This window comes from Patella vulgata, chromosome 9 (genome assembly GCF_932274485.2).
Source record: "Patella vulgata chromosome 9, xgPatVulg1.2, whole genome shotgun sequence".
Classification (NCBI taxonomy): Eukaryota; Metazoa; Mollusca; class Gastropoda; family Patellidae; genus Patella; species Patella vulgata.
In genome coordinates, this window is record NC_065887.2 from 38,082,060 (window position 1) to 38,108,362 (window position 26,303).

Below are 26,303 nucleotides of genomic sequence, written 5' to 3' on the forward strand. Positions count from 1 at the left end.
GTTGAACCTTGTAAATGCTTGGATGAAAAAAGTTATCATATCATCTTGTAAATACTTCAATTACCTTCAACAGAATAAATATGCAACAACCCTTGCCGACTGCTCAGACGATTTAGCTGCGGTGGGCATGTTTCATTTCCTGGCAACCTATCTTTTATTTGAATGTTAAATGATCAGTTGAGGAAATATTAGATATTGTCCAAATAAATACATAATTCCCAATATCAAAGCCCAGCTTAGGCATGGGCCTAAATGAAAGTTTCGCGGTAATCGATCTTGTGGCGCAAGGGCGGAGAATGAACTATCCGTCAACCTTCTCTGTGAAGTTCCACCCAGTGATCGGTCTAGGCTTCTAGCGGCGTGATGGGCGGAGACTGGGTGAGTCTGCAATCCCTCAACCTACACTGTGATTGGTCGAAACCTGTGACGAGAGATCTTTCAGTGTACTTGCGAATTTGAAAGGTGAGAAAAGATCAACCCTCACCCAAGAGAAACTCCAAGCTTTAGCGCTACTGGCTATTGAAAATGAAATTCTCCCAACAGTGGATGATGAGATGATAATCGATGAGCTCAGTAGTCGTAAACAAAGTCACAAATTGTTCTGAACTCTGTAGCAACCCAATCCGTTGATTTTACTTGTTATAACAGTCCCCCCCCCCCCATTATATGTCATTTCCGCGCATTGCATGACATTCGGAACTGAATAGATTTCGTAAGTGATCAGATGTTATGTAATTAATCTTGTATTACAGACCGTTTAATTGTGTGTCACACGTGTGTGCCATTCAAAAGGATATGAAATAATCTTTTCGTCACATTAGGGGCCCCGCTATTCTAGCCAGACCCAGGGCCCCACTCCAGTTAAGCTGGGCTTTGCCCAATATAATATATTTTATTGATATAATCAGTTCAGATGATTACGTTGTTTAGAAATGAAATGTTACTCACATCAAAAACTTTTATTTTTTCAGCTTGTATACCATGTGTTTCAAACGTTGGCGTTTACAGCAATGGCTGTTTGTATAATGAGATTAAAATTATTTTTCACGCCCCACCTGTGTCTAATGACCTCTTTATTAGCCAGTAGAGATGTAAGTTGTTTATAATAAATATTTCTGTAACATCAAACTTAAAAGAAGAATCTAAAGATTTTTTCAAGTCTAACTATGCTACTTACATGTAGTCCTGACTGTATAGACACTAATGACCTAATTTGTGACAAGTGGACGTTAAACCCCATTTCTCGCTCTCTCTGTATAGACACTAAATCTTGTAGTTGACTTTGCAAATGAGATAGAGACAGCTCTTTTCAGCTCACCAGCCAAATATAGCATGTTACACTCAAAATGACTGAAGTGAAAATGTGTCAATAGTAACAAGCTATCAAAGTTTGATAAATGTATGCTAACATTTACATAGATATTATTATATTCCAGATATTTAGTTGGATTGGTAGAAAGGAATGGCATTTTGCATTATTAGCTCTACTCGTAGCTGGTTCCAGTTATCAAGGTTTAGCAAACTATAAAAAACAGATGGGCATATTAGGAGAGTTTAATAATGTACCCATGGAAGAACTTATAGAATGGATAACTACCCAAACACCACACAGTAAGTCACACTAGTGTATTTTAATCTTGAGTTTTATATTTGTAAAACAAATTCTTTCATGTGAACAATAAAATTTGTCCTGCCGGTTACAGAATTTTTGGCCTACAGATAAATCCTAATGTACAAAACCAGTCCTATTCATGTTTGATTAGCCCTACGAATTAGGCAGCACTTCTTCAAATTAAAAATAGCTGATGGTGAAATCCACAGAACTTATCTTTTAAGACTTGCTAGGATTAAATGATCAACCCAGGCACGGATCCAATTTGGTTCATATAAAACCCCCTAAAACACACCTTTGTGGAACAACATCCAAAAAGGGGGAAAATATTAATTTAAAATTATTTTAGCTGTAACTTGTTATTCTGAATTAGTTGATATAGATTAAAGTTATTAAAACAATGTAATTTGGTTGCTAGATGCTGTATTTGCTGGTCCCATGCCAACAATGGCTACTGTGAAGCTTTGTACAAAACGTCCAATTGTTAATCATCCACATTATGAAGATGCTGGTTTAAGGTGAGTAAACTATACAAGTCAGAAATATACATACAATTGTCTGTTTTGATTCAAGATCCAACTAAATAGCTTTTGTTGTCTTTTTACTTCTTGTTGGCTAAATTGGAAAATAAAACTTGTTATGTGATTAAAGCACTATTTTCACACCAGAAATTTGTAATTAACGTAGATACAGCCTGATTCAAGCCCAGCATTAGTCTCATAACAGGCCTTGAAATTATGATTTTAGACTTTGTGCCAGACATATTGTAATAAATTATCGGTAACAATATCAACTAAAATACAGAAAAAGGACAAAATGACAGGCACCATAAAAATTGTCCCTGACAAAACCCGTAATTGTACCCAACATTGTCTGTGACAGGTGGCTTATATAATGACTTAAACTAATCCCTTTTACATTCATTTTACCTTTTAGAGCAAGAACAATGAAAGTATACAGTATGTATAGTAGAAAACCAGAGGAGCTAGTCCATCAGTATCTCCTCGATTTACAAGTAGATTACGCGATTTTAGAAAATTCTTGGTGTGTAAGAAAAACAAAGTAAGTTGATGGAATTTTTGTTTATCTCAGATTGATCAGGATTTGATATTTTCAGATAATATAGCAATTGTAGATTCATCATAAAATTTATAATCCAAGATTTAGATTTTTTTTTATGTAGAAGAAAAATTAATTTGATTTAATGTTTTAGATTTTAAAATATTCAAGCATTTGTTGGTTCAGTTAGTAAGACGCTGACTCGCTAACCAGGAAATCTTGAGTTCGCTCCACGTGTTGGGCAAGAAAGTTTCTCAGGATTTTCCGTCGTTGTTTCCCCTTGTGGTCGTGCAGGATGGCAAGAAACAGTGTCTAGTCATTCTGATGGGATGAAAAACCAAGGTCACCTGTACAAATTGGCGTGCACGTAAAAGGAACTTTGACAGTTGGTATTTGAAATATGATTAGACCATGGTGCCTCTGTCCAGGAAAACTTTCCTTCATAGCACACTGTATGGCGTATGCCCATCTTCATTAGCCCACCCGGTGCAGAAAAATTGGATGTTAAACCCCATTTCATTTCCATACATGCAAAGTTATTAATTTAGGGCATCTAATGATGCATGGGAACATCTATTGTTACATGGGAGCATCTATTAATACATGGGAGAATCTAATAATCCATGGGAACATTAATATTGATGTATTTAGAATAATTCTTGTTGAATAAATGTATAAAATATTTTGGTTTTTATCTTTAGGCCTGGTTGTATGATGCCAGAGATCTGGGATATTGAAGATGTAGAGAATAGGGGGAAAACACCAGTGTGTACAAAACTCAAAGAAAAACCAGGACCATATTTTAAACGAGTTTTTCGTAACATATTCTACGATGTTTTAAAAGTCTTAAAATCATAATATTGTATATAGTTGTTTATTTTTGTGGTATGCATGGCTTCAGTTTTAATCATATCAACACAAGCATTTAATTGAAAATTGAAATTTTTCTATTTATTCTTTATACACATTATCACAGTTTTTAGCCATGTACTGTATTTCATTACAAATTGCTGCCATATTTTTCTGCATAAATATAGTTAAAGATGTTTGTATTATTCTGTACTCATCTTTATGTGCCAATGAAGGCCTGCAAAACTTGTAAAAATATAGCAACCAACACAAAACCCACATCGCCTTGTATCCCCTTAATAAATCATTTAAAGAAAAAACTGCAATTGAAGACCCCAACTTGCCAGAATTAAAACCATACACAATACACGTTGGAATCTGTTGATATTAAATCACCATTTTCAAGGTAATTTCTTGTAGAAGCTAGCCTATTAATAGGCTTACTCAGATGTGATTTATTACCTAATAGTACATATTTTTACCTTGTGTTAGAGTGGAAGTGTCCACTAAGTGTCGGTGGGGGTTTTATTCCTAAATATTTATTAGCAAAATAGAAGAGAAAGTTAGTCATGAGGTGTATATTCCCCTTGTCTTAAAATATATCAAATAATTAATATTTTTAGCAGGTGTTTCAATTCAATCCAGTCTATTCTGCATGTTTGTTTTCGTTATTTTGTATTCAGATATCCTAAATGACATAATAACAACAGTTTATACCATGGTTGCTGTTTTGCCTGTATATGCTGAACTTTACTGAGGGTAATAACTATTACTAATATTTCAGGATTGATTAATTAAATGATCAAACCCTTTATGGTGTAATACACCTACCTCAATTGATTACCTACTTAATTTACCTTGCTTGACTACCTTTGTCTGCCTTGCTTGACTTCCTTAATCTACACGATTTTCTTTATATCTTAATCCTGAAAATAATTCATATTTTTGACTTAAGAGATATATATTTGATCAATCTGACTTGTTGTGCATTGAAGTATACTGTTTAAAATGTACTGTATTCCATTTTCATTTTGTTTTTTGATACAAGCAATTTTCTGTTTGGAACATTCTAGTCATCTATATGTACTTACTTCAAATATTTATTTCATTTTTTGTTTCTATATTATCAAAATAAATATCACATGTTTTTTTACGATTATATCAGAATTATTTTCATAATAAATTGAATGATGTTGTAATGAAAAAAATTACTGATGGTAATCTATGGCCGTATTTATCAAACTTCCTATGCTCTTTAGGATTAACTTCGCTTAATGCGGAAATTGCAAATTTTCTAAGAAAGTCAAAACATAATTATTTCTATGTCTTTTGCTCAATAGGTTGTCAACTCACAACTATACGATCAGAGGTGTCATTCTCACAACTCATTTACACAGGAAATAATAACACAATTACCTCCCAATTACCTCCCTTGTTTTCTGTTCTCCACCATGGAGTAGCTTTTTCAAACGTTTGAAAATGAAGAGGAAAATGATATTTTTGCCAATTTCTCAGCTGGCAATAGTGAATTATAGGATTAATAGGATTATTCTTTAACAAGGTAGGACTGTTTATGGATACCATCTATTTTCAGGCTTTATTTTAATAAATTTTAAAAATATAACTTAAAATTTGCAATTTCCGCTTTAAGGTTTAGTAATTTGACTGAAATTTTCAATAGATTCATTTTTCTTTATCTATTTTTAAACTATTATAGCAAAGAATGACCAGCTCTTTATGAAGGGTTGGGCATTAAAGGGAGGTAATTATTTTATCAAAACTAACAACTTTACTTTAGAAACTACACATCATAATACTTGAATCTAGATTCATTGTTTTTTAAACTAGTTGAAATTGAGTAAGATATTTGTATGTGTTGTTGGGTTGACCCTTGTCTGTATAGGTGCTAAAGGACGACACTCAGAAAATTGAAGAATTAAATAAGTTGTGTAACTTATTAAGTTTAGCAATCTAGGACTGTTGCTTTGAAGTCAAAATAAAGTATTTATTTGGCTTGATCTGAAACTATAGCATAATTATGAATCATAAATCCTTAGTTTAACCCCAAATCTTGCAAGTATTTTGTTATTTATATTTTGTTGAATTTAATATATAATTTTGTTATTGTATTCAACCACATCAGTGTCCCTGTGTCAAGGAAGCTGATCATTCCAATAACCACATTGTTTCGTTCAGAAGGGTCTATATCCTTTTCATTATCAACAGTTAACTCATAATATTGAAAATATGCAGAAATAGCTGTCTAATAAAGATTTATACCAAAATGTCAGTGTTTTATGATTCTGATGTTAATTCCACTTAATCTGGGTTTAAAAACATTTCTCTGTTTCTCCAGATCAACCGACCCGTCAAAAACCTATGACGAAGAAATATCTGTGAATTCTTTTCTGAGGCTTTTATAATCATAACATTGTTATTTTGCTGTCATCACAGGCCTATAAAGCAGTGGTGGGTCCAGGTGGGGTCCCTAAATAACAATATTAAATAAATCACTTAGGTATTCTTCTTCTATGAAACATGTAAATTTCATTAATTGGGGCTATACTGCAATTTAGTGAAGTTGTTGCTGATGAAATTGAATGTTATACTGGGATCCAGATAAGAGACACAAATCACCATTGACATCCCGATTTTTCAAAATTTTCTTGGAGGATTGCGAGCACCCACTAACAAAATAACCTGCGTCCGCCACTGCCATAAAGTGTTTTTTAATAAATATGCGTTAAGCTATAATTTGTTTATCTTTTAAGCTTAAAAGCCTAGTTTTAATTATTCATAATAATTATTCAGCATGACCATACTCACATTTATATCATAATTTTCTATTCTATCTGACTGTATCTATTTTATTTTAATATATTTGACCATATCTGTTTATTTAAATGTTATAAATTTTATTTTGTTACTTGCATAATGTGACAGTCTCTTTCTGGGGATAGCAGAGGACTCTACAATATTCACCTTCTCCAAGCTACTTTTTAGACATCCGATAAAGATTTGGCATACTATTTCCATTGTATTTTGGCCATTGTGAGAAATAGAAATGAAATGGGGTTTAATGTCCTACTGTTCTGCTCAGACTAGTCTAATGAAGACGGACATACGCCATACAGTATAGTATGAGTGAAATTTTGTCCGGATAGCGGCACTACAGCCTACTCTTATATCGAATACCAACTAAAAAGGGTTCTTTTACAGGCACACCATTGTGTACACAGGACCTCAGTTTAAGTCCCATCTGAAGAACTATACATTGTCCCTTGCTAATAACCCGCCTTAAGAAGAAATTAATCATCTAAAGATTGTGTAATTGTAATAGTGATTTTTATGTAATCTTTATGGAAATTCTGTATCAGAATGTATACCATCGATCTGTTACTTACCTTTTCAATCAGTTTTCCTTGTAAAATATGCTAAAAGAATTTTAATTTTGAAAGATCTTAAAGGGGCATTAGAACTTTTTGCTGGTCAGTAAAATAAAATAAAATTAAAATGGATTTGACTTACGTGGTAGTTCAAGTTACATTGTATGCAATATTTGAGAAAATCTGCTTTTCCAAGCTCCTGGATTGTCGATAATTTATCAAATCTTGGGTTATTTTGAATGTGATATTATGAAATTAACTATTTTTATTTTCTTGTTGAAGGTTCCAATTCCTCTTAAACAAGATCCTATTAAAATGGGTATTTCTGGCTCTCAGTCACACTTTTTGGGACACAATAACTTTCCTTCTAATTGAGCTAGAGTGTAGGTGTTTATAGGGTGAATGCCTTGGTGGAGTTTGAAGATAATCATTTTCTGCTTAGAGTAAGCAGAGATAAGCAATTTGATTGGTTGATGCTTTGGAAATCGATAACTTTAGTTCTAATTAAGCGAGAGTGATGAAACTTGGTGTATAGTTTCATTACGCCAGTGCCTAAAGCAGATCAATAAACAATTTGATTGGTCGAGACTTTGGACACAAAAACTCTCCTTCTAATTGAGGTAGAATGCTCAAAATTGGTGTAGGTGTTTATTAGGTGAATGCCTTGACAGAGTTCGATCATGCGCATTTTCCACTAAGCCCAAGCAGAGATAAGCAATTTGATTGGTTGAGACTTTGGAACACGATAACTTTAGTTCTAATTCGATGAGAGCTATGAAACTCTGAGTATAGATTCACTATATCAATACATTGACTAGGTTCGATGATGTGAATTTTCTACTTAGGTTAAGTAGCGATAAGCAATTTCATTGGTCGATGCTTTGGAACAAGATAACCTTGAGTCTAACTGATAATGGAGAGAGATGAAACTTAGTGTATAGTTTCACTACCAGGTACTTCAAAACTTGACTGAGTTTGTTCGTGAACATTTTATGCTTATGTTTGATTACTTATAATTTTGAAAAAGATAAATGTGCAATTAATTAATATGTATCATCTGTTTATTTTGGGATTTCGGCAGGGGACACCAGCCTCACTGTTGGCTTGCTAGCTTTAAGAGAGACTTGTTACTTGGTATACTGATTAACTGGTGTATTGTATAAATAATAACAACCTAATTAAAACAAAAGCTGTTGATTATTTATTATTATTGATCTGGACACTAAACCAAACCTTCAAAAGGCCTTATAAAAACATGCAGAATAATGTCTAACTGATAAATGATGTCTTACCTTAATTTAATGCTAACTGATAACATCAAACCTATGAAACAAAGAAATGGGTTTCCTATCCCTGTCTTTAGCAGTCAGTTAATGGTGGCTAACCATTAGAGATGACAGTAAATTGTGCAATTGTGCCGAACCCTATTCTAGAGCAGTCAGTTAATGATGTCTAACCTTATTCTAGAGCAGTCAGTTAATGATGTCTAATCCTATTCTAAAACAGACAGTTAATGAGGTCTAACCCTATTCCATAGACAGTTAATGGATTCTAAGCCTATTCTAGAGCAGACAATTAATGGTGTCTAACCCTATTCTAGAGCAGACATTTAATTGTGTCTAACCCTATTCCATCGGCAGTGAATGATATCAAACCCAATTCCAGAACAGCCAGTGAATGATGTCTACTATAAAGCAAATTGACGAAGTGCAACGCTCTGGGGCAAAATAACAATAAGGCGTGAGGGACAAAGTGTGTATTGTGGTCTACCATTGTATATTAGCAATCATACTAAATTGGTAAGAATTCAGGAAGACCAACCTGGAAGAAATTACGCATGGATGATTATTATTAATAATAATATCGTTGTTTATAAAGCGCGTTAAAACTGAAAAAAAAACCACACAAACTAACAGTTTCTAAGGTGCTGTTGGTTGTTATATTCACTGATTATATACAGATCAGAGTTATGAAACAAGATTGTTTTGAGTTGAGATTTAAAATGGCCCACACACGGTGATTGTTCGTTGAATGTTTGTTCGTTGAATGTGGTAGTCTATTCCATAGAAAAGGACCAGCATAAGAAAATGAGAAAAGGTACGCTTTCCAAGTTTAAGTAAATAGCTGAAGATTTAGAATATGTTTTTTCTAAGAACGGAGATTTCGACTGGTAGTATAGGGTTCAACAAGACTTTTTATATAAGATGGAGCTTGGCCGTTTTAATTCTTTGCTGAAATCGGAGTCAATATAAAGATTGCAATACCGGGGAGATGTGTTGATGCTTTCTAGTTTTAGTGAAGAGTCGAGATGCTGAATTTTGAACATGTTGTAGTTTGTTAATCTGATAGTCTGGTAAGTCGTAAAGTAAACCATTGTGGTAATCTAGTTTAGTTGAGATGAATGCGTGAATGAGTTTTTCTTTATTTTCATAATTGAGATATCGTTGGATCTTTCCAATTCGATGTAAATGATAGGAGGCAGTGGGGCAAAGACTTTGTATGTGATCTTTAAACAATAGGTTCGAGTCTAATATAGCACCAATATTTCTAGCTTTATAGGTTCCTTAGATTTCTTTATCAAAATTAACTAGCGCTTGATCAAATTTTCGGAGTTGCTTGGTTCTAATTACTAGCAGTTCTGTTTTATTTGGATTTAATTTCAAGAAATGTTCTGTCATCCACGCAAGAATTTCATTGAGACAAAGTTCTATATTTTTTATCGTGGAATGTTGAGACGTTGCGTCAAATTCAATGTAAAGTTGGGTGTCGTCTGCAAACAAATGAATAGTTAGCCTATGGTTTCAGCAATCTTAGTGATAGGCTTTGTGAAGTTAATAAAAGGTACAGGTCCGAGTACAGAACCTTGCTGTACCCCACAAAGCATTGTATTATCGTCGGATTTTGAATCTCATAATTCTGGCAGCTTGGGGGCGATTGGTTAGATATGACTTAAACCAGTTAAAGACAGAACCACGCAAGCCAATTTCACACCATAGTGCATCAAGGGGTTTCTCGGTAATGAGCGTATCAAATGCGACTGAGAAATATAAGAGTACCAAGATAACACATTTCTGTTGATCTATAGCTCGGTAGATATCGTTGGTGATTTTGAGTAAAACAATTTCTGAACTGTGGTATTATTTGTAGGCAGATTGTAATGGATTTCCAAGGTTATTGGAATAAACATGATCATTTAATTGATCTAGAACACACTTTTCTAGTAGTTTTGAAATGTAAGATATAGATTACTGATAGGACGGTAATTCGACAGAATATCTGGATCCATGCTCGATTTCTTTAATAATGGTTTAACAATGGCCTTTGCTAGTTCCGTGGGAAAGTGACCAGGTGAAAGAGATCGGTTAATAATTTCAGATGTAATGGGTACAAATAGATCAATGTGTTTCTTCAATAGATGTGTATATATAGGTTCGAGATAACACGTTTTAGAAGAGCTTTCTGATATAACCAGCTTAATTTGCGTTGGAGTCAGATCGGTGAATGATGACCACAATGCTGCTGATTTGCTTCTATATGACGGTACAGATTGAGCATTTCACATTCACACTATTGAAATTATATTCTGAGCCATCCAATATCCAGATCAATCAAATAGTACTGTATCTTGCACTTGCAGCTATTTGACTGGATAATTCTTTTTATAAGCCTACGATTTTTTGTTCATATTTAATTTGAGGCAATGAAACAATAAGAGGTTTAGCCCTATCAATATTTTCCGTCCATCTCTTGCAACATGTGGGTGTATTTTGAATGGCAACCACTTGTTCTTTGTCTAGTGGGCTTCTAGTTAATAGTCAGGTGTATTATTCTGTCTAACATGTGATGAGATACATGTACATCAAATAGCATCAAAATATAATTCAGATAAAATGTGGGACATTAATATAAAGTCGAGTCATTTTAGGATATTTTTAATATTTTTGATTCTTTACATATGCTTACATTCTGTGAATTTATTTATAAAATCTTGTATGTTAATTTTTAGAAATATGTCCTGATTTAAATAATATACAAAACTTAACGAAACAAGGAATTATAACAAATCATAAAATAGCACTATATACAAAGCAATATTTACACCTTAAATCGATTAATATAACATATAACTCCTTTGAATTAGCAACCATTTATATGAATGTTTGGATATCTGTTGGGTCTTAAGCTGTTTAATACCGATAATCCAAATAAGCTGTTTTGGCTTTTGGTTTAAGATATATTTCCATTACAGTCAAGAGTCTTAAGTATATAATTGAAGATGGGAAAACATATTCAAACCACTAAGTAAAATATATTTGTTGCTAAAAACATTATCTCGCAAGCTATGAATGGGAAACCTGTACCAGTAAATTTACAAATTCAAAAATTTCTATAAAGTACTAGAAACAATTTATAAATTTCATAAATTTTGGTGAACAAAATATGATCACCATTTTGGAATGTATTTATACATACATGTAGAAAAAAGAAGACACATGATATTGGCATAAAGACTTATTGATAAAAAAAGCTTTCATGAGCCTTTTTCTTTAAAATAATTACTTAAAATTAATACAAAATACTGCATTTGTACTTTCGTTGTGAACAAATCATACTTCCAAATAAGTACAGTATACTACTAATAAATAAATTAATTTTGCATAAAACAACTACTGGCAATAAGATATGGCACTTGTTTTATCATTGTTAAAAGTAAAATGTGGATGGAGATATTACTTTAAAGTAAACCATGTTCAACAACCATGAGCAGCACTGCTGTTAGACAAAATATTGATTTCAATAGATACGTTACCCACAACCTTGACGTGTTAAAAAATATAATTCGTAACAGAATCCATTATATTGTTTAATGGTAGAACATGAAGATGGGGTAATCCCAAGATTGAAGCTGTCTCTTTTTCATGAACAAACTTCTTACAGTTTTCACCCAAAACAATGTCCTGCAATATATCTCAAGCTCAATAGTCAAGATGTATTTATAAATCTATATACAACTTAACTACTGTTTAACTTTTCTAAAAAAAAATCCAAAAACGAACAGGTCAGCTGATAACAATATTTGAGTGAGCATATATCAATAGAATGGAATTTCTTAATCATAAAAAAATTCAGTGTAGAATCTTTTGGGGTCTCCTCTGTAGCAGATATTCAAATCTGGTTTGAGTCATATTTTGAAAGTCTTCCAGACGAACATGAGGTTCAAGGTCAACAATAAGTGATAAGTTTTTGTTGTTAGCACAAGACGGTGTTTCATCTGAGACCTCCCATATATTTGGCTCTTTCTCTGAATGTTTACTACGATTGTGGATCTTAACAGCACGAGGTGAACCAGCTCGATAACCACAGTGACCACATTCATATTTTATAATAGCCACTTGTTTTGTCAGGTGTCTTGTAAAGTTCTCAATACTTGTAGCTCTAAAAGAACAGTTCCAGCACTTCAACTGTGGATTTTGGGATAGATCAGGCACAAGGCAGCAAAAGTTACTGTGAGTTGCTAAGTGACGTCGAAACTGGTACTCGCTGGTACTGAGAACTGAACACACACTGCAATTGTAGGTCATACCATTTGAAACTGGCTTCGATTTGCCTAGAAAATATAACATTGATTATGTAATTTGTGAGTCAATATAGATATTTAAAATACAGATGTGACGTCATCCTTTGATATTGGCATGCCATTATATCAAATATCTAAATCTTACATTAAACTTGATGAAATATACTGAGCGCCATGGAAAACGCATCACTTTTTTTTCCCAAATATTTTATTACTAGGTGGTTTTGTATGTATAATATTATGCAATACTATGAACTATTGTTTCACACAATGCTCCTAAACGCAAAAAATATCGGCCCGTGTGCACAAAAAAAATTGCATGAGATGCACATGAAAAACCCAATATTCACGTGCAGCATTGTGGGTGAGCCCTTTAAAAGCATGTTTTCAACTTAATGTGCAGTACATGAACTGTGAAACGTCAATCTGTCGTAATTTGTTGTTGGACGTGTGAAGGAATCGAGCAAAGAGATGCCGAGACTTACTGAAAATCAACGGAATGAAGCCATGGGAATGTCCAGGGCTGGCATGTCTACACATGCTATTGCCAGACACTTCAATTGTCATCAGTCCACTATTGTAAGGTTGGTGGAACGTGTTCGAGTTACTGGATCAACACGTGACCGTCAACGTCCTGGTCCACAACGCGTTACAACCCAGGCTCAAGACCGCTACATCCGGGTCACTCATCTGCGTGACAGATTCCACCCAGCGACTCGAACAGGTGCAGCAGTCGTCGGAAGACAAGGACCAGTAAGTGCCAACACCGTAAGACATCGTCTAAGAGAAGTAGGACTCCGTGCACGACGACGTTATGTTGGAGTTATCCTCAGGGATCATCACCGTCAGCGGCGTTTGATATGGTCTCAAGGACACCAGACATGGAGAAGAGTAGACTGGCAAAGTGTGCTCTTCAGTGATGAGAGTCCCTTTCATCTTTATCACGCTGATGGCCGTCAACGTGTGTGGAGACGTCTTGGGGAACGTCTTGCAGACTGCTGCGTCTTCAAAACGAATCGATGGGGTGGGGAAAGTGTAATGGTGTGGGGAGGCTTCACATTTCATCACCGGACCGCCTTACACATTTGCAGGGGTCGCGTTAATGCTGTAGCTTACCGTGATGATGGCCCGTGGAGGACACACGCACTACTGACATCTGTGTAGTACTTTTGGTTTTGACCCCTCTGACTTTGTACCCTTGATTACAGATTAAACATCCATAAGTGTACAAATGTGTTGTTATTGATGTGTTCCCATTTGAATATTGTTCACAATAAGAAGCAAAATAAATAAGATATGTTTACAGGATCATTTTGTTATACGAAAAACTAAGTGATGCATTTTCCATGGCGCTCAATATATTAGACGCATTGAAATGCATGCACATATGTATCACACAATGTCTTGTCCTAGGCCATAAATCATGCCACATATATACTCAGCCAAATTAAAAACTTGACACTCGGGATTTTTGGGACTAGATTTTTAATATTTGGTTTAAGGCAACTATTTTAGTGTTATGTTGTGCACAGACGACCTTGACATCAACAGAAAGCAAGAATACGTCTCGCCGAAAGTCCTTGACATTGATAACGTTCGTGATGTCACAGTACCCCTCAAAATGAAATTCACAGACTTGGAGAACAATCGGAATAAAGTGTTTAGTAACGGTTGTGGCCTCCTCTAGCGTCTCGTACTGCCACACAACGTCATCTCATGGATCTCAGAACATTAGTAAACACTACCCGAGGAAGACTTCGCCACTGCTCAGCAAGAGCATGTTGAAGGTCCTGCAACGTCAGTGGTGGATTCACTTGCTGACAAACATGTCGACCTAGTTCGTCCCAGATGTGTTCAATAGGATTAAGGTCTGGGCTAAGCGACGGCCAATCCAGGACACCAGCATTTCTTAAAAAATTCTGGGTAGCAATTCGTCGGTAGGCAGACGAAGTGACTTATCTTCATACCGTACCTATTGACGATAAGTCACTTCGTCTGCCTACCGACCAATTGCTGTATGGGGTCGAGCATTGTCTTGTTGAAACGTTAGTCCAGAGAGAGAGAAATGGGGTTTAACATCCACTCGACACAAACTAGGTCATTTCTGGACTAACATAGGGTTTAATTTTATTTCAATAATTCGCTTGCGCGTAGGGGTCTTTAGCAGTGGGAGGAAACCGGAGGCCCCGGAGAAAACCCACGAGGTTGGAGATGCGACCCTACTCCTTGCCACGTACAACCGGGGATTCGAAACCACGCCAGTCGACTCAATGACAGACTTCATGATACAGCGCGCGCGCTAACCATTCAGCCATCCAACCCCCCACGTTAGTCCAGGCCCATGTCTCTGCATAAACGGAAGAAGAACAGGTTGCAAAATCTGATCCCTGTACTGGACAGCATTTAAGTTCCCTTGGACAACAACAAGAGGAGAACGTCCATGTGCACAAAAAGAACACCAAACCATGACGCTGCCGCTAACAAATCGGTCAACTTCTCTGACACATACTTGAGCGTAACGTTCACCTCGTCTGCGGTACACTCGGACCCTGCCATCGGCAAATCTCAAAGTGAATCGAGATTCATCACTAAAGACAACCGAATTCCACTGTCTTTGAGTAAATCTTATGTGTCTTGTGGCCCACACAAGTCGGTTAAGGCGATGAAGAGGAGTCAATATTGGTCCATTATAGGGCCTCCGAGCTCGAAGACCAGCAGCCTTCAAGCGATTTCGAACAGTTTGTGCAGTTACCCTTCCACCAAACATCTCTCTACTTGTGGAGGTTGCAGTGACAAATCTGTTTCTAAGATGACGTAATCGTATTGCTTGATCTTCCTGGAGTGACGTCACACGTGGTGCTCCCGCCCTTGGGCGGTCGGCAATAGTTCCAGTTTGAAGCACTCTCGTTCTAAGATTAATTATTGTCTGGCGTGAACAATTAAAGGCTCTTGCAACAGTGACCACAGACTGACCAGCATAGAGCCTACCTATAGCACGTAGACGTTCTACATTTGAAAGGCGCGGCATTTTCTAACAAAGATGAAAATAACAATTTTAATTTGTTTTTCCAGTTCAAGTTACGTGTGCGTGTTCAGTTTAAGCAAACTTGCATCGATTGACCTCACGAGTTTGTGTTTGCACATGTTTTTCAGGTTTTTCATCTTTATATGCTCAAAAGTCACGTGATCCATGTGACTTTATAATTTTATGAAATTAAAGGCTTCTTACTACTTACTATCATTAGAAACACTTTAAAATTTATTTGACTTACCAGAAAAAAATTTTTGTTGAAATTCATCAGTGTCAAGTTATTAATTTGGCTGAGTATAGCTCAGAGAAATTGACATGAAATTGAAATAAGGGAAGTCAAATCTTATGTAACCAGTAATGTAAGTCTATCGTATGTAACCAGTACTTTTTAGTCAATCATATGTAACCAATTCTGTTATATGTAATTCAATTGTTAGGGTGACCCACCATAAATAAATATCTCCATATATCTCGACAATTACGCCACAATATGTATATATATGCCAAGCCTCAAATCAGTTTCACACAATTATAGTCACTAAATAAACGATCATGTTGTACTTAATAAGCTATGACCATTAATCATGTATAAATAATAGACTGAAAACTGGTTCCAAGAGTCATCCATAACATCCAGACACTTTTGAGTAAAAGATAGGTTACGTGCCCTTGTTTTGAAATAAGTCTCGCTTAACCAGTCTATCGACCATTCTACGTCTGATTGACAGGTCGGGATAATCAAGACTACTTTTTTACGAAACATAACAGAAAGCTAGAACAAGAAATTGAATTTAGAAATAAGCACGTTAGGTAGCTCAACAATCGTTTTAAGAAGCTTGTAAAAGTTAAATGAAACTACTGCTAGTATCATGTTCCTGTCTAACCCGAGTGATTCAGAGATATTATTTGTACTAAACCAAAAGATGCCGCTCTTAACGGTACAGTTAATGATAAAGCGATTTAAAAAATGAAACGAACGTAATTTCTAAATCTGCTGTAATAACCAAGAAGCTTAATTTTACTGCTATTCAAAATCGTCAACAATAAATTTTTTACGGCTGTAATAGTTAATAGATTTGTAGAGAATTGCACGTGCCATGGCTATTTATAGTATCACACTGTCAGTAAGTTGGTCTCGGCACGGCGAATGTGCACGCTTCAGTGGTAGTCTCGAACTATCAGCGGTGGACTGTATTTCTGTGAGTACATGGGTCATCCTACATTGTATGTAACCATTTCTGTAATATGCTGGTTTAAGCATACAAAGAAGAAAATATCATTTCTTGCAAATGCCTTATCAAATGTTGGTTATTATTATTCATAAGGTAATGTTTCGAAAAGGTAATCATATTATCTAAACTTTTACACCTCCATACATATCAAATCAACTTTAATTTTTGGATGCTACATGCACAGTAATGTACGCTCATCACAATATTGGAACAATATATACCGCAGGTGCTTTGAGCATGAGTGTGACGAATGCGTTATATAAATATTGCCACATTATTATTCATTATTACCGGCAGTATAATGATCTTATATTTTCGGTCTTATATTTTCATTTTATGCTTCAGTACTGAAGAAATCTTTTATCACACAATTTTCTAATGAATTCATCAATTATAGACGTTTTCACCCACCTGGAGACTTTTTGAATTCTGTAATAGGCTGAGGTTTGTGAGGTTTTTTTGGTTTATCTGGTTTATTTACAGTCTTTGATAAATTTGATGAGGCTGCAGTTCGATGTCTTCTCGATCCACTACAGGCAATAATAGTCTTTAACTCTACCAGAGAAGAGCCTACTATATCCTCATGTTCAGTATCTTCATGCTCTAAAATCTTAACCCTGAAAAATGTTTTTTCAAAATTATATGACACACGACACTAAAGGTTATCTGGGCTCCATATCCATGCTGAAATAAACCGACCACCACAGACTCAAAAAAGATTTATTTAAATTCTAGACAGAGCATTAAACAGCTAAAACACACATTTGTTGGGATGACCTACCACTAAAACTCAAAAGAAGGAATTATTATGTACACTTACATATCTTTGGCTCTGAAATTGCACAATCCACACAAGAAACGTTCTTCTATTACAACATCAGAATCAAAACCATTGCTAAATATGTTTCCTTCATGATCATAAGTTCCACCTGTAATCTTGTCAATCCACAACAGTGCTACCCAATTGCGTCCCACATGTTGCTGTTGAGTGTGACTAATGACATGTGACACAGCTTCTGATGAATATGAACAATAATAGCACATGATGTTATGATTATCAAATTCACCAGAATTAGAAGATTTGTGTTTTTTCCATTTACTTTTAGATGAAGGTTCTTCTACTGGAGATCTCTTAATTCCCAAACTTGAAGATGATGAACTGCTTCCTAAGGATTGCAGGGAAACTGCTGAAGAACTTTTAGTTTTGTTTAATGGTTTTGATTTTGCTACTGGCTTGTTAAGGGAACTGTTAAGGGAATCAACTCCACCAGGAGACATCTTGATTTTCTTCAACAGTGGACCAGAAGAATTACTATTCTGGAAAGTGTAATCAGACAAGGATATTGTCTTTCTTTTGCTTGAGAACTTGATAATTTTGGATTTGTCTGTTTCCTGGCCATGTACATCATCAGCATGATTTTGAGGCTGGTCCTCTTTATCATAAGATCCTAATATCTTCCTTGGAGATATCTGTTGTAGCTTTTGAAGAGTTTCATCATGGTAATCTTGATTGGAGCAGAGTGTATCCTTAGTTTGAAAATCTGAGGAATCTTCTTCTTTCGACTCTGTAAAAGAATCTGACAATGTATTCAGGACGTCATCCAAGTTCCAAGGTATATAATCTAAATCATTTTGAACAGATCTTTTACAATCACTTAGAAGCTCTTCTACTTTGTCCTCATATAATTCAATCGTTTCTGTATACGCTTTGTCTTGCTGGCTAGCATGCTCTAAACATATGTGCTGTTTCTGCCGAAAAGGATCAGAATATGACTTTTTGCAAAGTTTGCACTTAAATGGTTTATAATCAAGATGAATGTATAGATGATATCTCATATACTCTTCTTTTATTTCTTTCAAATTACAAAAGACACAAACAAGATGTGGAACTAAGGACTTTAGACTACTAGACTCAACAGATTGAGGTCGTTCTTCTGGCTTATTCTGTTGAGTCAACTGTTCTACCTGATGATTATCAGAAGTGCTCCATGGGATAAAATAATCTTCAATGGGAAGTGTTTTAAACTGCATTTCTTGACCTGAGTGAATCAATGATGAATGTTTCAACCAGAGGTCCTTGTTTGTGAACTTTGCTTGGCAATAATAACACTGGATAAAACATTCAAACGAATGCTTTTTGTTGAAATGATAAAGCATAGCTCTGTGCCTCTTTTCTGTGATATAATCACATTTAGGACATTTGAATAACTTCTTCTCTGGATCTGGTGTGTTTCCAGGGGTTATTTGTCTTCTATTTTGAATTGTCGACTTACGAGCTGTATTTCCCAATGGTCGTGCAGACGTAGACTTGCGAGCAGTGTAACCTGGCAGTCTGATCTGTGCAGATTTGTGATGCAGTAAATTTCTTACAGTGCTAGAGCTTGGAGCAGTAGACTTTCTTGCTGTATTTTTAACTACCTCTGAATGTGCTGTTTTCTTGTGTCGTAATATCTTAAAGGGACAATCAAAAGTTGCTGAGCACATTTCACAGCTATAAGAGGCAGAAATTGTGGAAGACGTATCAACACTGCTGCCGGGGACACTATCAGAGTCGCAATGTTCAAGGAGTTCAGAGAAATCGATGTCAAGTCCTGATTCCTTGATTAAATCAATGACATCTTCAACAATATTCCGAACAGTGAAGGATATGATGTTTATTCCAACATGCATAGTTTTAATATGGTTCGTTAGAACTTTCGCAGAATAAGCAGAAAAGGGACAATGGAAGCAACTATGGGGCTTGTACTTTAGATGCTTTGTCAGCAAGTGATGGTATAGTTGAGTTTTTCCTGGCAAAGTCTGTGAAAATGCCTTGCCACACATTTTACACCAAGAACATTCAATTCCTCTCCTGATTAAACAGCTGAAAGCTTTAACGGTATCTTCTTCAGCAAGGAAACGTAATTCCTCATCACTTATTTCTGCAGGTGGATGAGTTGGTGGTGTGGTTTCCAAATCAGATGTACAGTTGGTGGTTATTTCAGAGTTGGGGTGTTTGGATTCCATCACCTTAAGCCTTGTAAAAACTTTTGTTTTATTTCTGTTGGCAGTGAAGGATTTTTCTTGTGTCTGATGAGTTACATGATTAGAAACCTCTGTTCTTGCAGTATTAAGAACAATTGTTGATGGAAAAGAGTCGGCTAATTTGTGGACTTTTTCAGCTAAACTCTCTGAATAAACTACAGAATTTCGTTCTGTTTGATGGAATTTTAAAGCATGACAAATTGCATTATCATAGGTTTTGTTAGATATACCACATGTATAACATCGATACAAAATTCCCAAATGTTCAATTATGTGATTAAACAATAAATTTTTGACACGGTATTTTTCATTGCAGATTGCACAGACAAAAAATCCTGACTGATGAGAATAGAGGATTTTCAGTTTCTGATCTAAGGCTCGAGAACAATTTTTGTAAGATGGAGTAGACTTTATCACCAAATTATACAACTTTGTGACATATGGAACATTGTTTTCATAGGTAAATGTTTCATTTATATCCTGTTCAATTTCACAATCTTTTGGGCTTTTGAAAAGTTTCTTGGGAGTTGCTATGCTACTTTGGGTTTCTTTAGATAAGGAGCCACCATTAACAAGCGATGATCCTGGAGTTTTGAAATTAAGCTGATGTATATTGCTAACAAATTTTTTACCAAAATTTTCATCATCTTCTGCTTCTTTTAATACTTCTGCTTCCTCCTCTCCTGGCCGTCCATGAATTGATAGATGTTGAATAAAAATGGACTTTTCCTTGACTTTAATGCCACAAAATGAGCAACAATAAATCTTACTTTCATGATGGTATGTTTTAATCTGATATAACTCCACGTTGGTGTGGTTTATCTGTGAAAGATGCATTTTACCTTTTTGTCGATCATTTGTGATGAATCCATCTTCTGGACATTGGTAAAGAGAGAACTGAAGATCCTTGTCATGGTATTCCAAATGGAACATCAATTCAGTCAGTATACTAAAAGAAGTTGGGCAACACGGACAAGTAAATGGCATAGTTTCAGATAAATCTTGTGGAGCAATGTGAATCTTCTTATGGACTAGAAAAACTTTTTTATCATTGCACACAAAAGAACATTTTTGGCACAAGAAAGTGGAAAAACTAAGATCTGAATTTGCCGGTTTATTTGAGTGTAGATGATCTTTATTGGTTTTATTTCCTACAGTGGAAGGTTGCACTAAAGGAGAATTATTTTGTCCTAATTTGTTTACATTTGAAGAAATATTACACACTAACAGATTTGTCACTCTCACATTTAAACCTACAAGAGCATGATCTTTAGTAACATGTTCTAAAAATGTGCCCCTCTCTATAGCTTTGGCGTCACAATATGCACAGGCAAAAAGGGAAACCATATTCTGTTCATAGTGTTCAGATAACAAATGAATTTTGTCAAAATTTAATTGACAGCGACTACAGGAAGGTTTCCAATTCTTGTGGCAGCTTAGATGTTTCAAATGATGGTCCAAAATATCTGACTTAACATTACAACCAGGATACAGACAGTCAAATCCTATAGAGTTAATGTGAATAGCATAGTGAGATGCATAGTCCAACTTATCAAAAGTTTCAAATCCACAATACACACATTTAAAGCAAGTGGTTGAATCATGAGTGGAAAATAAATGATCTTCTAATTCTTTTTCATGAAGATAGGATTTATGACAAACTGAACATTTGAAGAAATATCCTGATGTCTGTTTAGTTGAAGAGTCCTTCAAATTGTGTTTATTCGTAGGTGCAGAGTGCCCAGCAGAGTTGCTGTTATAAGCTGTAGATGTATCTTCTTGTCTGTTCGTACTATGATCATTGGTCAACTTGGAATCATCAGTTGGAAGAAACTCTCCTGTTGACATAGAAAATGTATTTAGAATTTTTATGGGCAAAAGACTATGTCCAATATCTGCTTTTTCTGCTGTGTCATCAGCTTGAGGACCTTTTTCATTAGTATTGGCATTATTAGTATGCTTCTTTTCTGACTCCCGAGATAAATGTTTTGAACAATGAGAGTCAATAGCGATTCCTGGTGAATGCTGCTTTTCTGCTATGTTCACTTCACCTCTCAGATATTGCTTGGGTGTAACAAAGAAGGCCTCTTTATTTTCCATATTTGAAATGAAGTTCAGGAGACCTTCTGTGGTTTCACATGGTGATAAAGGGTCTGTTGAATTACAAGATGGACATCTATCAGCATTCTGATGTACATGGTGCCATAGATGCCATCTGAAGTTCTTTCTGTCATAAAATTTACATTTACATTTTAAACAAATAAATGCTCCATTCATTCTTCCAACCATAAATCCTCGTTGATAATTTTTTTTCTTTTCTACAGCAGGTAAGCTGGGTACCTGAGCTGTATGGTTCAATATGGGTTGCAATTTGGGATCTATTTTTCTTGCATCAGCATTGTTATTATAACTTTGATATTTTTCTATATATAATGGTTGATCAGACTGAGAATAGTAATGTTCCATAGCTTTTTCATAATTAGCATGAGAAACTGAATATCCAGGACATTTTTCTATTCTCCCAGGCTTAATCTTTAGTGAAGTCTTCTTTTTTGAATTTGGTGAAGTCTTCTTTTTTGAATTCGGTAAAGTATTTTTTTCATTCTTATTTTTGGGCAATGTTCCACTGATTTTCCTACATGATTTGGGGGATGATGTAGTCTCTTGCTTATTTTCCAACAATTTATTTGGTTCTTGAATTTCTGAGTTTCTGCCAATACATGTATTTCGACTATTACCAAATAAATTAGGATAAAACCCCATAATAATATCATCACTTTTCTGAGAAGTGGCCAAATACTCATTTTTAGATTCATCTATTTGCAGTGGAGGTAGGGAATCATCTTGATCGTTAAATTGATTTGGGTCCTGTTGACTATCGTCTCGAAGCAGACTTTTTGAAGCAGATTCAGAAAAGTTTGAAAATGAATTCCCTATAGGAAAATCCTGCAAATCCAACCCAGGATATGATATTTGAGACACTGACAGGCCTTTTTCTTGAATGCTAGAAGACGTTGCTGCAAGATCGCTTGTTTGGTGCAAGCCTTCATGATTAAATTGTGAAGAGCTTTTGATTTTGACCATAGCATTTTGGAAGTCTATGACAATGGGGCGGCACCTCTTACTCGCTGCAATATTTTTTTCTGGTCCAATTACATCCAGGGAACAACTACTGTCATTTTCTTTTACTTCAGATGATATATGACTAATATGGGGTAAACTGACATGTTCTAAATTTGTTCTTGAAGGGTTCCTTTGGGTAACTTGATTTTGGTCTTTAGTAGAGTTTTTAAACTGTGTAACATATTCATCAGGGGCACCACTTTGTGACATAAATTTCTGATCACTGGCTTCCTTTTCATCATTATTAATCCCAATATCACATTCACATGTTTTGATGTTGATTTCTACATTTGATGATTGGGATAAAATGGATGGATCAACTGACTGAAGTTCGGGACTGTATTCTTTGTCCTTATTCTTTTCGGTATCAACAGTAAGTGAGGCAGGATTTTGTGGGGATATTAATTCATTAGTTTCGCCATTTGTAATATTAAGTTCATTTTTTTCATCCAGAACTGGGGTGGAAGATCTACCTGTTGCATTTGTTTCGATTGGAAATGGGTTATGTGTTACTACAATGTTGTCCATTTGTTTAGTGGATTGAGCTGTAGAATAAAGCATAGAACCCTGTTTTGTGGATTGATTAATTGTTCTTTCAGACTCATTTATTTCATCAAGCAGTGGTGTGGAAGACCTGACTGTTACATTTTGGTCCAATGAACTAGAAGTCACTAAATCCTCGTGCCCCCTCCCAGACATTAATTCATTTACTGATGGAGCACCAAAATCCCCTTCAATTTCTTCGTCTAACAGAGGAGTAGGGGGTCTAAGGTTTTTAGTTTTGCAATTATTGGGTATTACATTGTCTGTTGTAAAACCAGCAATCACTCCACTTTTTGTTAATTTTGGTCCACTGTTTGATAAATCAGAATTAATGTCTATCTTAGAAGTTGTGGGTGATACAGTATCAGCAGTAGTAACCTTTAAGGCCCTAGATGGGGATTCAGATGATGATAATACATTTTCCGGTACAGAAGATGATCCCACAGGACGATCATAGACATCTTTTTCATTATCTGAACAATCTGAAACAGTATGAAGGCTGTCAATGGTATGTAGACTATCAAGAGATGATCTTCTGTCTTTGTTTCTAAAATCCATGGATACCTCCATATTGAGTACCTCTGCATTATTGTCTAATATTGATTTTCCACATTCTTCAATAAATTCCACCTTTGAATCCACAGCTTCAAGTTGTTCTGAACTTGAGTGATGAGAAGTCTTTGAAAAGATACTTTCTGGGGATGACATTGGTGAAGGCTTTGCATTGGATGTTTCCGGGGATCTTGTTTGTACAGGTGAAGCATTTTCATATTGATCTACTTCAAAGAAATCACCAACAATATCAACACCTTCTGAGTAGAAAGATTCATCAGATGAAATCAGAGACAATGCATCATCATCCTTAACCTTAGTATGTTCTTCTGGCTCTCCATCACTTACATCTGAATAAATGGACATATTAATGGGCGATGATGTCCTTACATCTTGAAAAGTCCCCTTCGAGGACGATCTTGTCGAGGATGATTTCAAGGTCTCCGAATTTATTATAGATTTTTCAGAATCTGGACAAATTTTCTTTGAGTTGTTGAGTTCAGAAAAGTTCTCTAGATTGTCCTTTATGGGTGAAAATGTTATCATCAGAGATGATTCAGTAGAGCTGTTCAGGTTAGCTGATGATACATTAGAAACATTTTTAGATTCAAGATCAATTTTACTAGTGGAAGATTTTTCCGCAGTTATGCTTCGGCTATTTGGTACGGGTAATGATGATTTTGTTAATAATGTTTCATTATCTACAGGGTCATAACTGTCTAGTCCTTTATTAGAACATATTGCATTTAATTCAAGAGGGCTTTTGATATTTTGCTGAGAAAAATTTAATTTCTGCTCACTTTTTGGGGGACTTTCATTAAATGACGTCTTTGATCTCTGGGGAGAAATATTATTCATTCCATCATCAGAGGAAGAAGTTTCATCCAAGACAACTAAATCGTTCATACTCATTTGGTTAACGTCAGAGTCGTTGTTGCCTTCATTCTCCTGTTCCCATTCAGAATTAGGTCCAATCCAGTCCTTTGACATGTCTGCAGGATGACTTGCCCCAATTTCATCCTTAACTACCCAACTATCTGGCATGTCATCAGATACGGATTCACAATCACTATCGATAATGCTTCTTTTCGAATCGCTTGGTTCACAATCACTATCAATAATGCTCCTTTTCAAATCGTTGGATTCACAATCACTTTTGATAACGCTCCTTTTCAAATCATTGGGTTCACATTCACTATCAATAATGGTCCTTTTCAAATCTTTGGGTTCACAATCACTATCGATAATGCTCCTTTTTAAATCGTTGCGTTGATAATCGCTATTGATAATGCTCCTTTTCAAATCATTGGATTCACAATCATTATCGATAACACTCTTTTTCAAATCGTTGACATTTTCTTTTTCAGTAAATTCACTATTCAATACAATCTCGTCACGAGTTTCTGTACATGATTTTCCTTCATCTGAAGTGTTATGGTTCTCTGAAGAATCAGGATTAGGCACAGAATTACAAGAAATATCTTCTATAGAATGTTGAGTACATTCACTAATACTAACATTATCTGTTGAATTACTGATAGGAGTCACAGATTTGAATCTCTCTTGATTTTCGTGATCGTCAGAAAACATCAATTTTGTTTCCTTGAATGTCACAGTATTATTTTCTTTGCTGCCCTTATTCACCGATCCAACAGAATTGTCAGTTTCACTGGGCACAATCTCACTGGATTTTGTATTATTTAAATTTTCCTCATTACAATGAACTGTCTCAAATGAACTCGTGTTCGTAACTTTATTTTCTTTGTTTGATGTAGCGGTTTTGCAAAATTTATGAAGTTCCTTGTTTTGACTTAGTCTGCTGAACATATTGTTCCATTGAACTGGTTTGTTGCTGTTGTTAAATAATTTTTGCATTTTTCCTGCTCCTTTTACATTGGGCTGATTATCTTCTGGTTTCACCAACATTTCCTGCATGGAATCGAAAATGTTCTTTGTAAGGGGATCATTTTGTTGACTAACAGGAATTGGGTTTGATGAAATGGCATTGTCATCCATTTTTTGGCCTTTTTTTCTTTAACTGGTAGTCTAAATGTGACGCATGTTATAAATATCTGCTATAAAACTTCCAAGGTAATTTGACTTCTTCACACATGGTTAGCTGCACCTGGAAATAGATAAAAACAGAAATAAGACAATGTGATTTATCAATTTGAGTGTACATAACAAAGTACAAACTTTTATCTCTGAGTTAACACAGGATGTGGCTACAGCAAACTACTTTAGATACACCTAATCCTGTTGACCAAGTTTCACACTGCTCTTTACAACTAAATATACATTACCAAGATGTCCT

At 35.3% G+C, this 26,303-nt stretch overlaps 2 protein-coding genes across 2 annotated transcripts in view; one reads left to right on the forward strand and one right to left on the reverse strand.

Moving 5' to 3' along the window:
• LOC126807862 (probable C-mannosyltransferase DPY19L1) overlaps nucleotides 1-8,095 on the forward strand; it is a 28,186-nt gene extending 20,091 nt beyond the window's left edge. Inside the window, exons 16-20 of the mRNA XM_050532708.2 lie at nucleotides 972-1,091; nucleotides 1,437-1,611; nucleotides 2,031-2,130; nucleotides 2,549-2,674; nucleotides 3,373-8,095. Of these exons, the coding sequence (XP_050388665.2) occupies nucleotides 972-1,091; nucleotides 1,437-1,611; nucleotides 2,031-2,130; nucleotides 2,549-2,674; nucleotides 3,373-3,529 (678 nt within the window). The 3' untranslated portion in view covers nucleotides 3,530-8,095. The remainder of the gene's footprint in view (nucleotides 1-971; nucleotides 1,092-1,436; nucleotides 1,612-2,030; nucleotides 2,131-2,548; nucleotides 2,675-3,372) is intronic.
• Nucleotides 8,096-10,822: 2,727 nt separating this feature from the next.
• On the reverse strand, nucleotides 10,823-26,067 carry LOC126807850 (uncharacterized). Its single transcript, XM_050532687.2, has 3 exons — nucleotides 17,568-26,067; nucleotides 17,159-17,364; nucleotides 10,823-12,514 (listed from the first exon to the last, which is right to left on the reverse strand). Exons 1-3 carry the CDS (start codon nucleotides 26,003-26,005, stop codon nucleotides 12,033-12,035), a joined length of 9,126 nt encoding a protein of 3,041 aa, XP_050388644.2. The 5' UTR covers nucleotides 26,006-26,067; the 3' UTR covers nucleotides 10,823-12,032.
• Between the last annotated feature and the right edge of the window lie 236 nt (nucleotides 26,068-26,303).

Excerpts from the sequence above, each read along its gene's own strand:
- LOC126807850 (XM_050532687.2), bottom strand. The coding sequence starts at position 26,005 with ATGGATGACAATGCCATTTCATCAAACCCAATTCCTGTTAGTCAACAA. Across the intron at positions 17,365-17,567 it reads AATTTCAGAGCCAAAGATAT|GGTTAAGATTTTAGAGCATG; the intron begins GTAAGTGTACAT and ends AACATTTTTCAG. Across the intron at positions 12,515-17,158 it reads AGAATTCAAAAAGTCTCCAG|GCAAATCGAAGCCAGTTTCA; the intron begins GTGGGTGAAAAC and ends TATATTTTCTAG.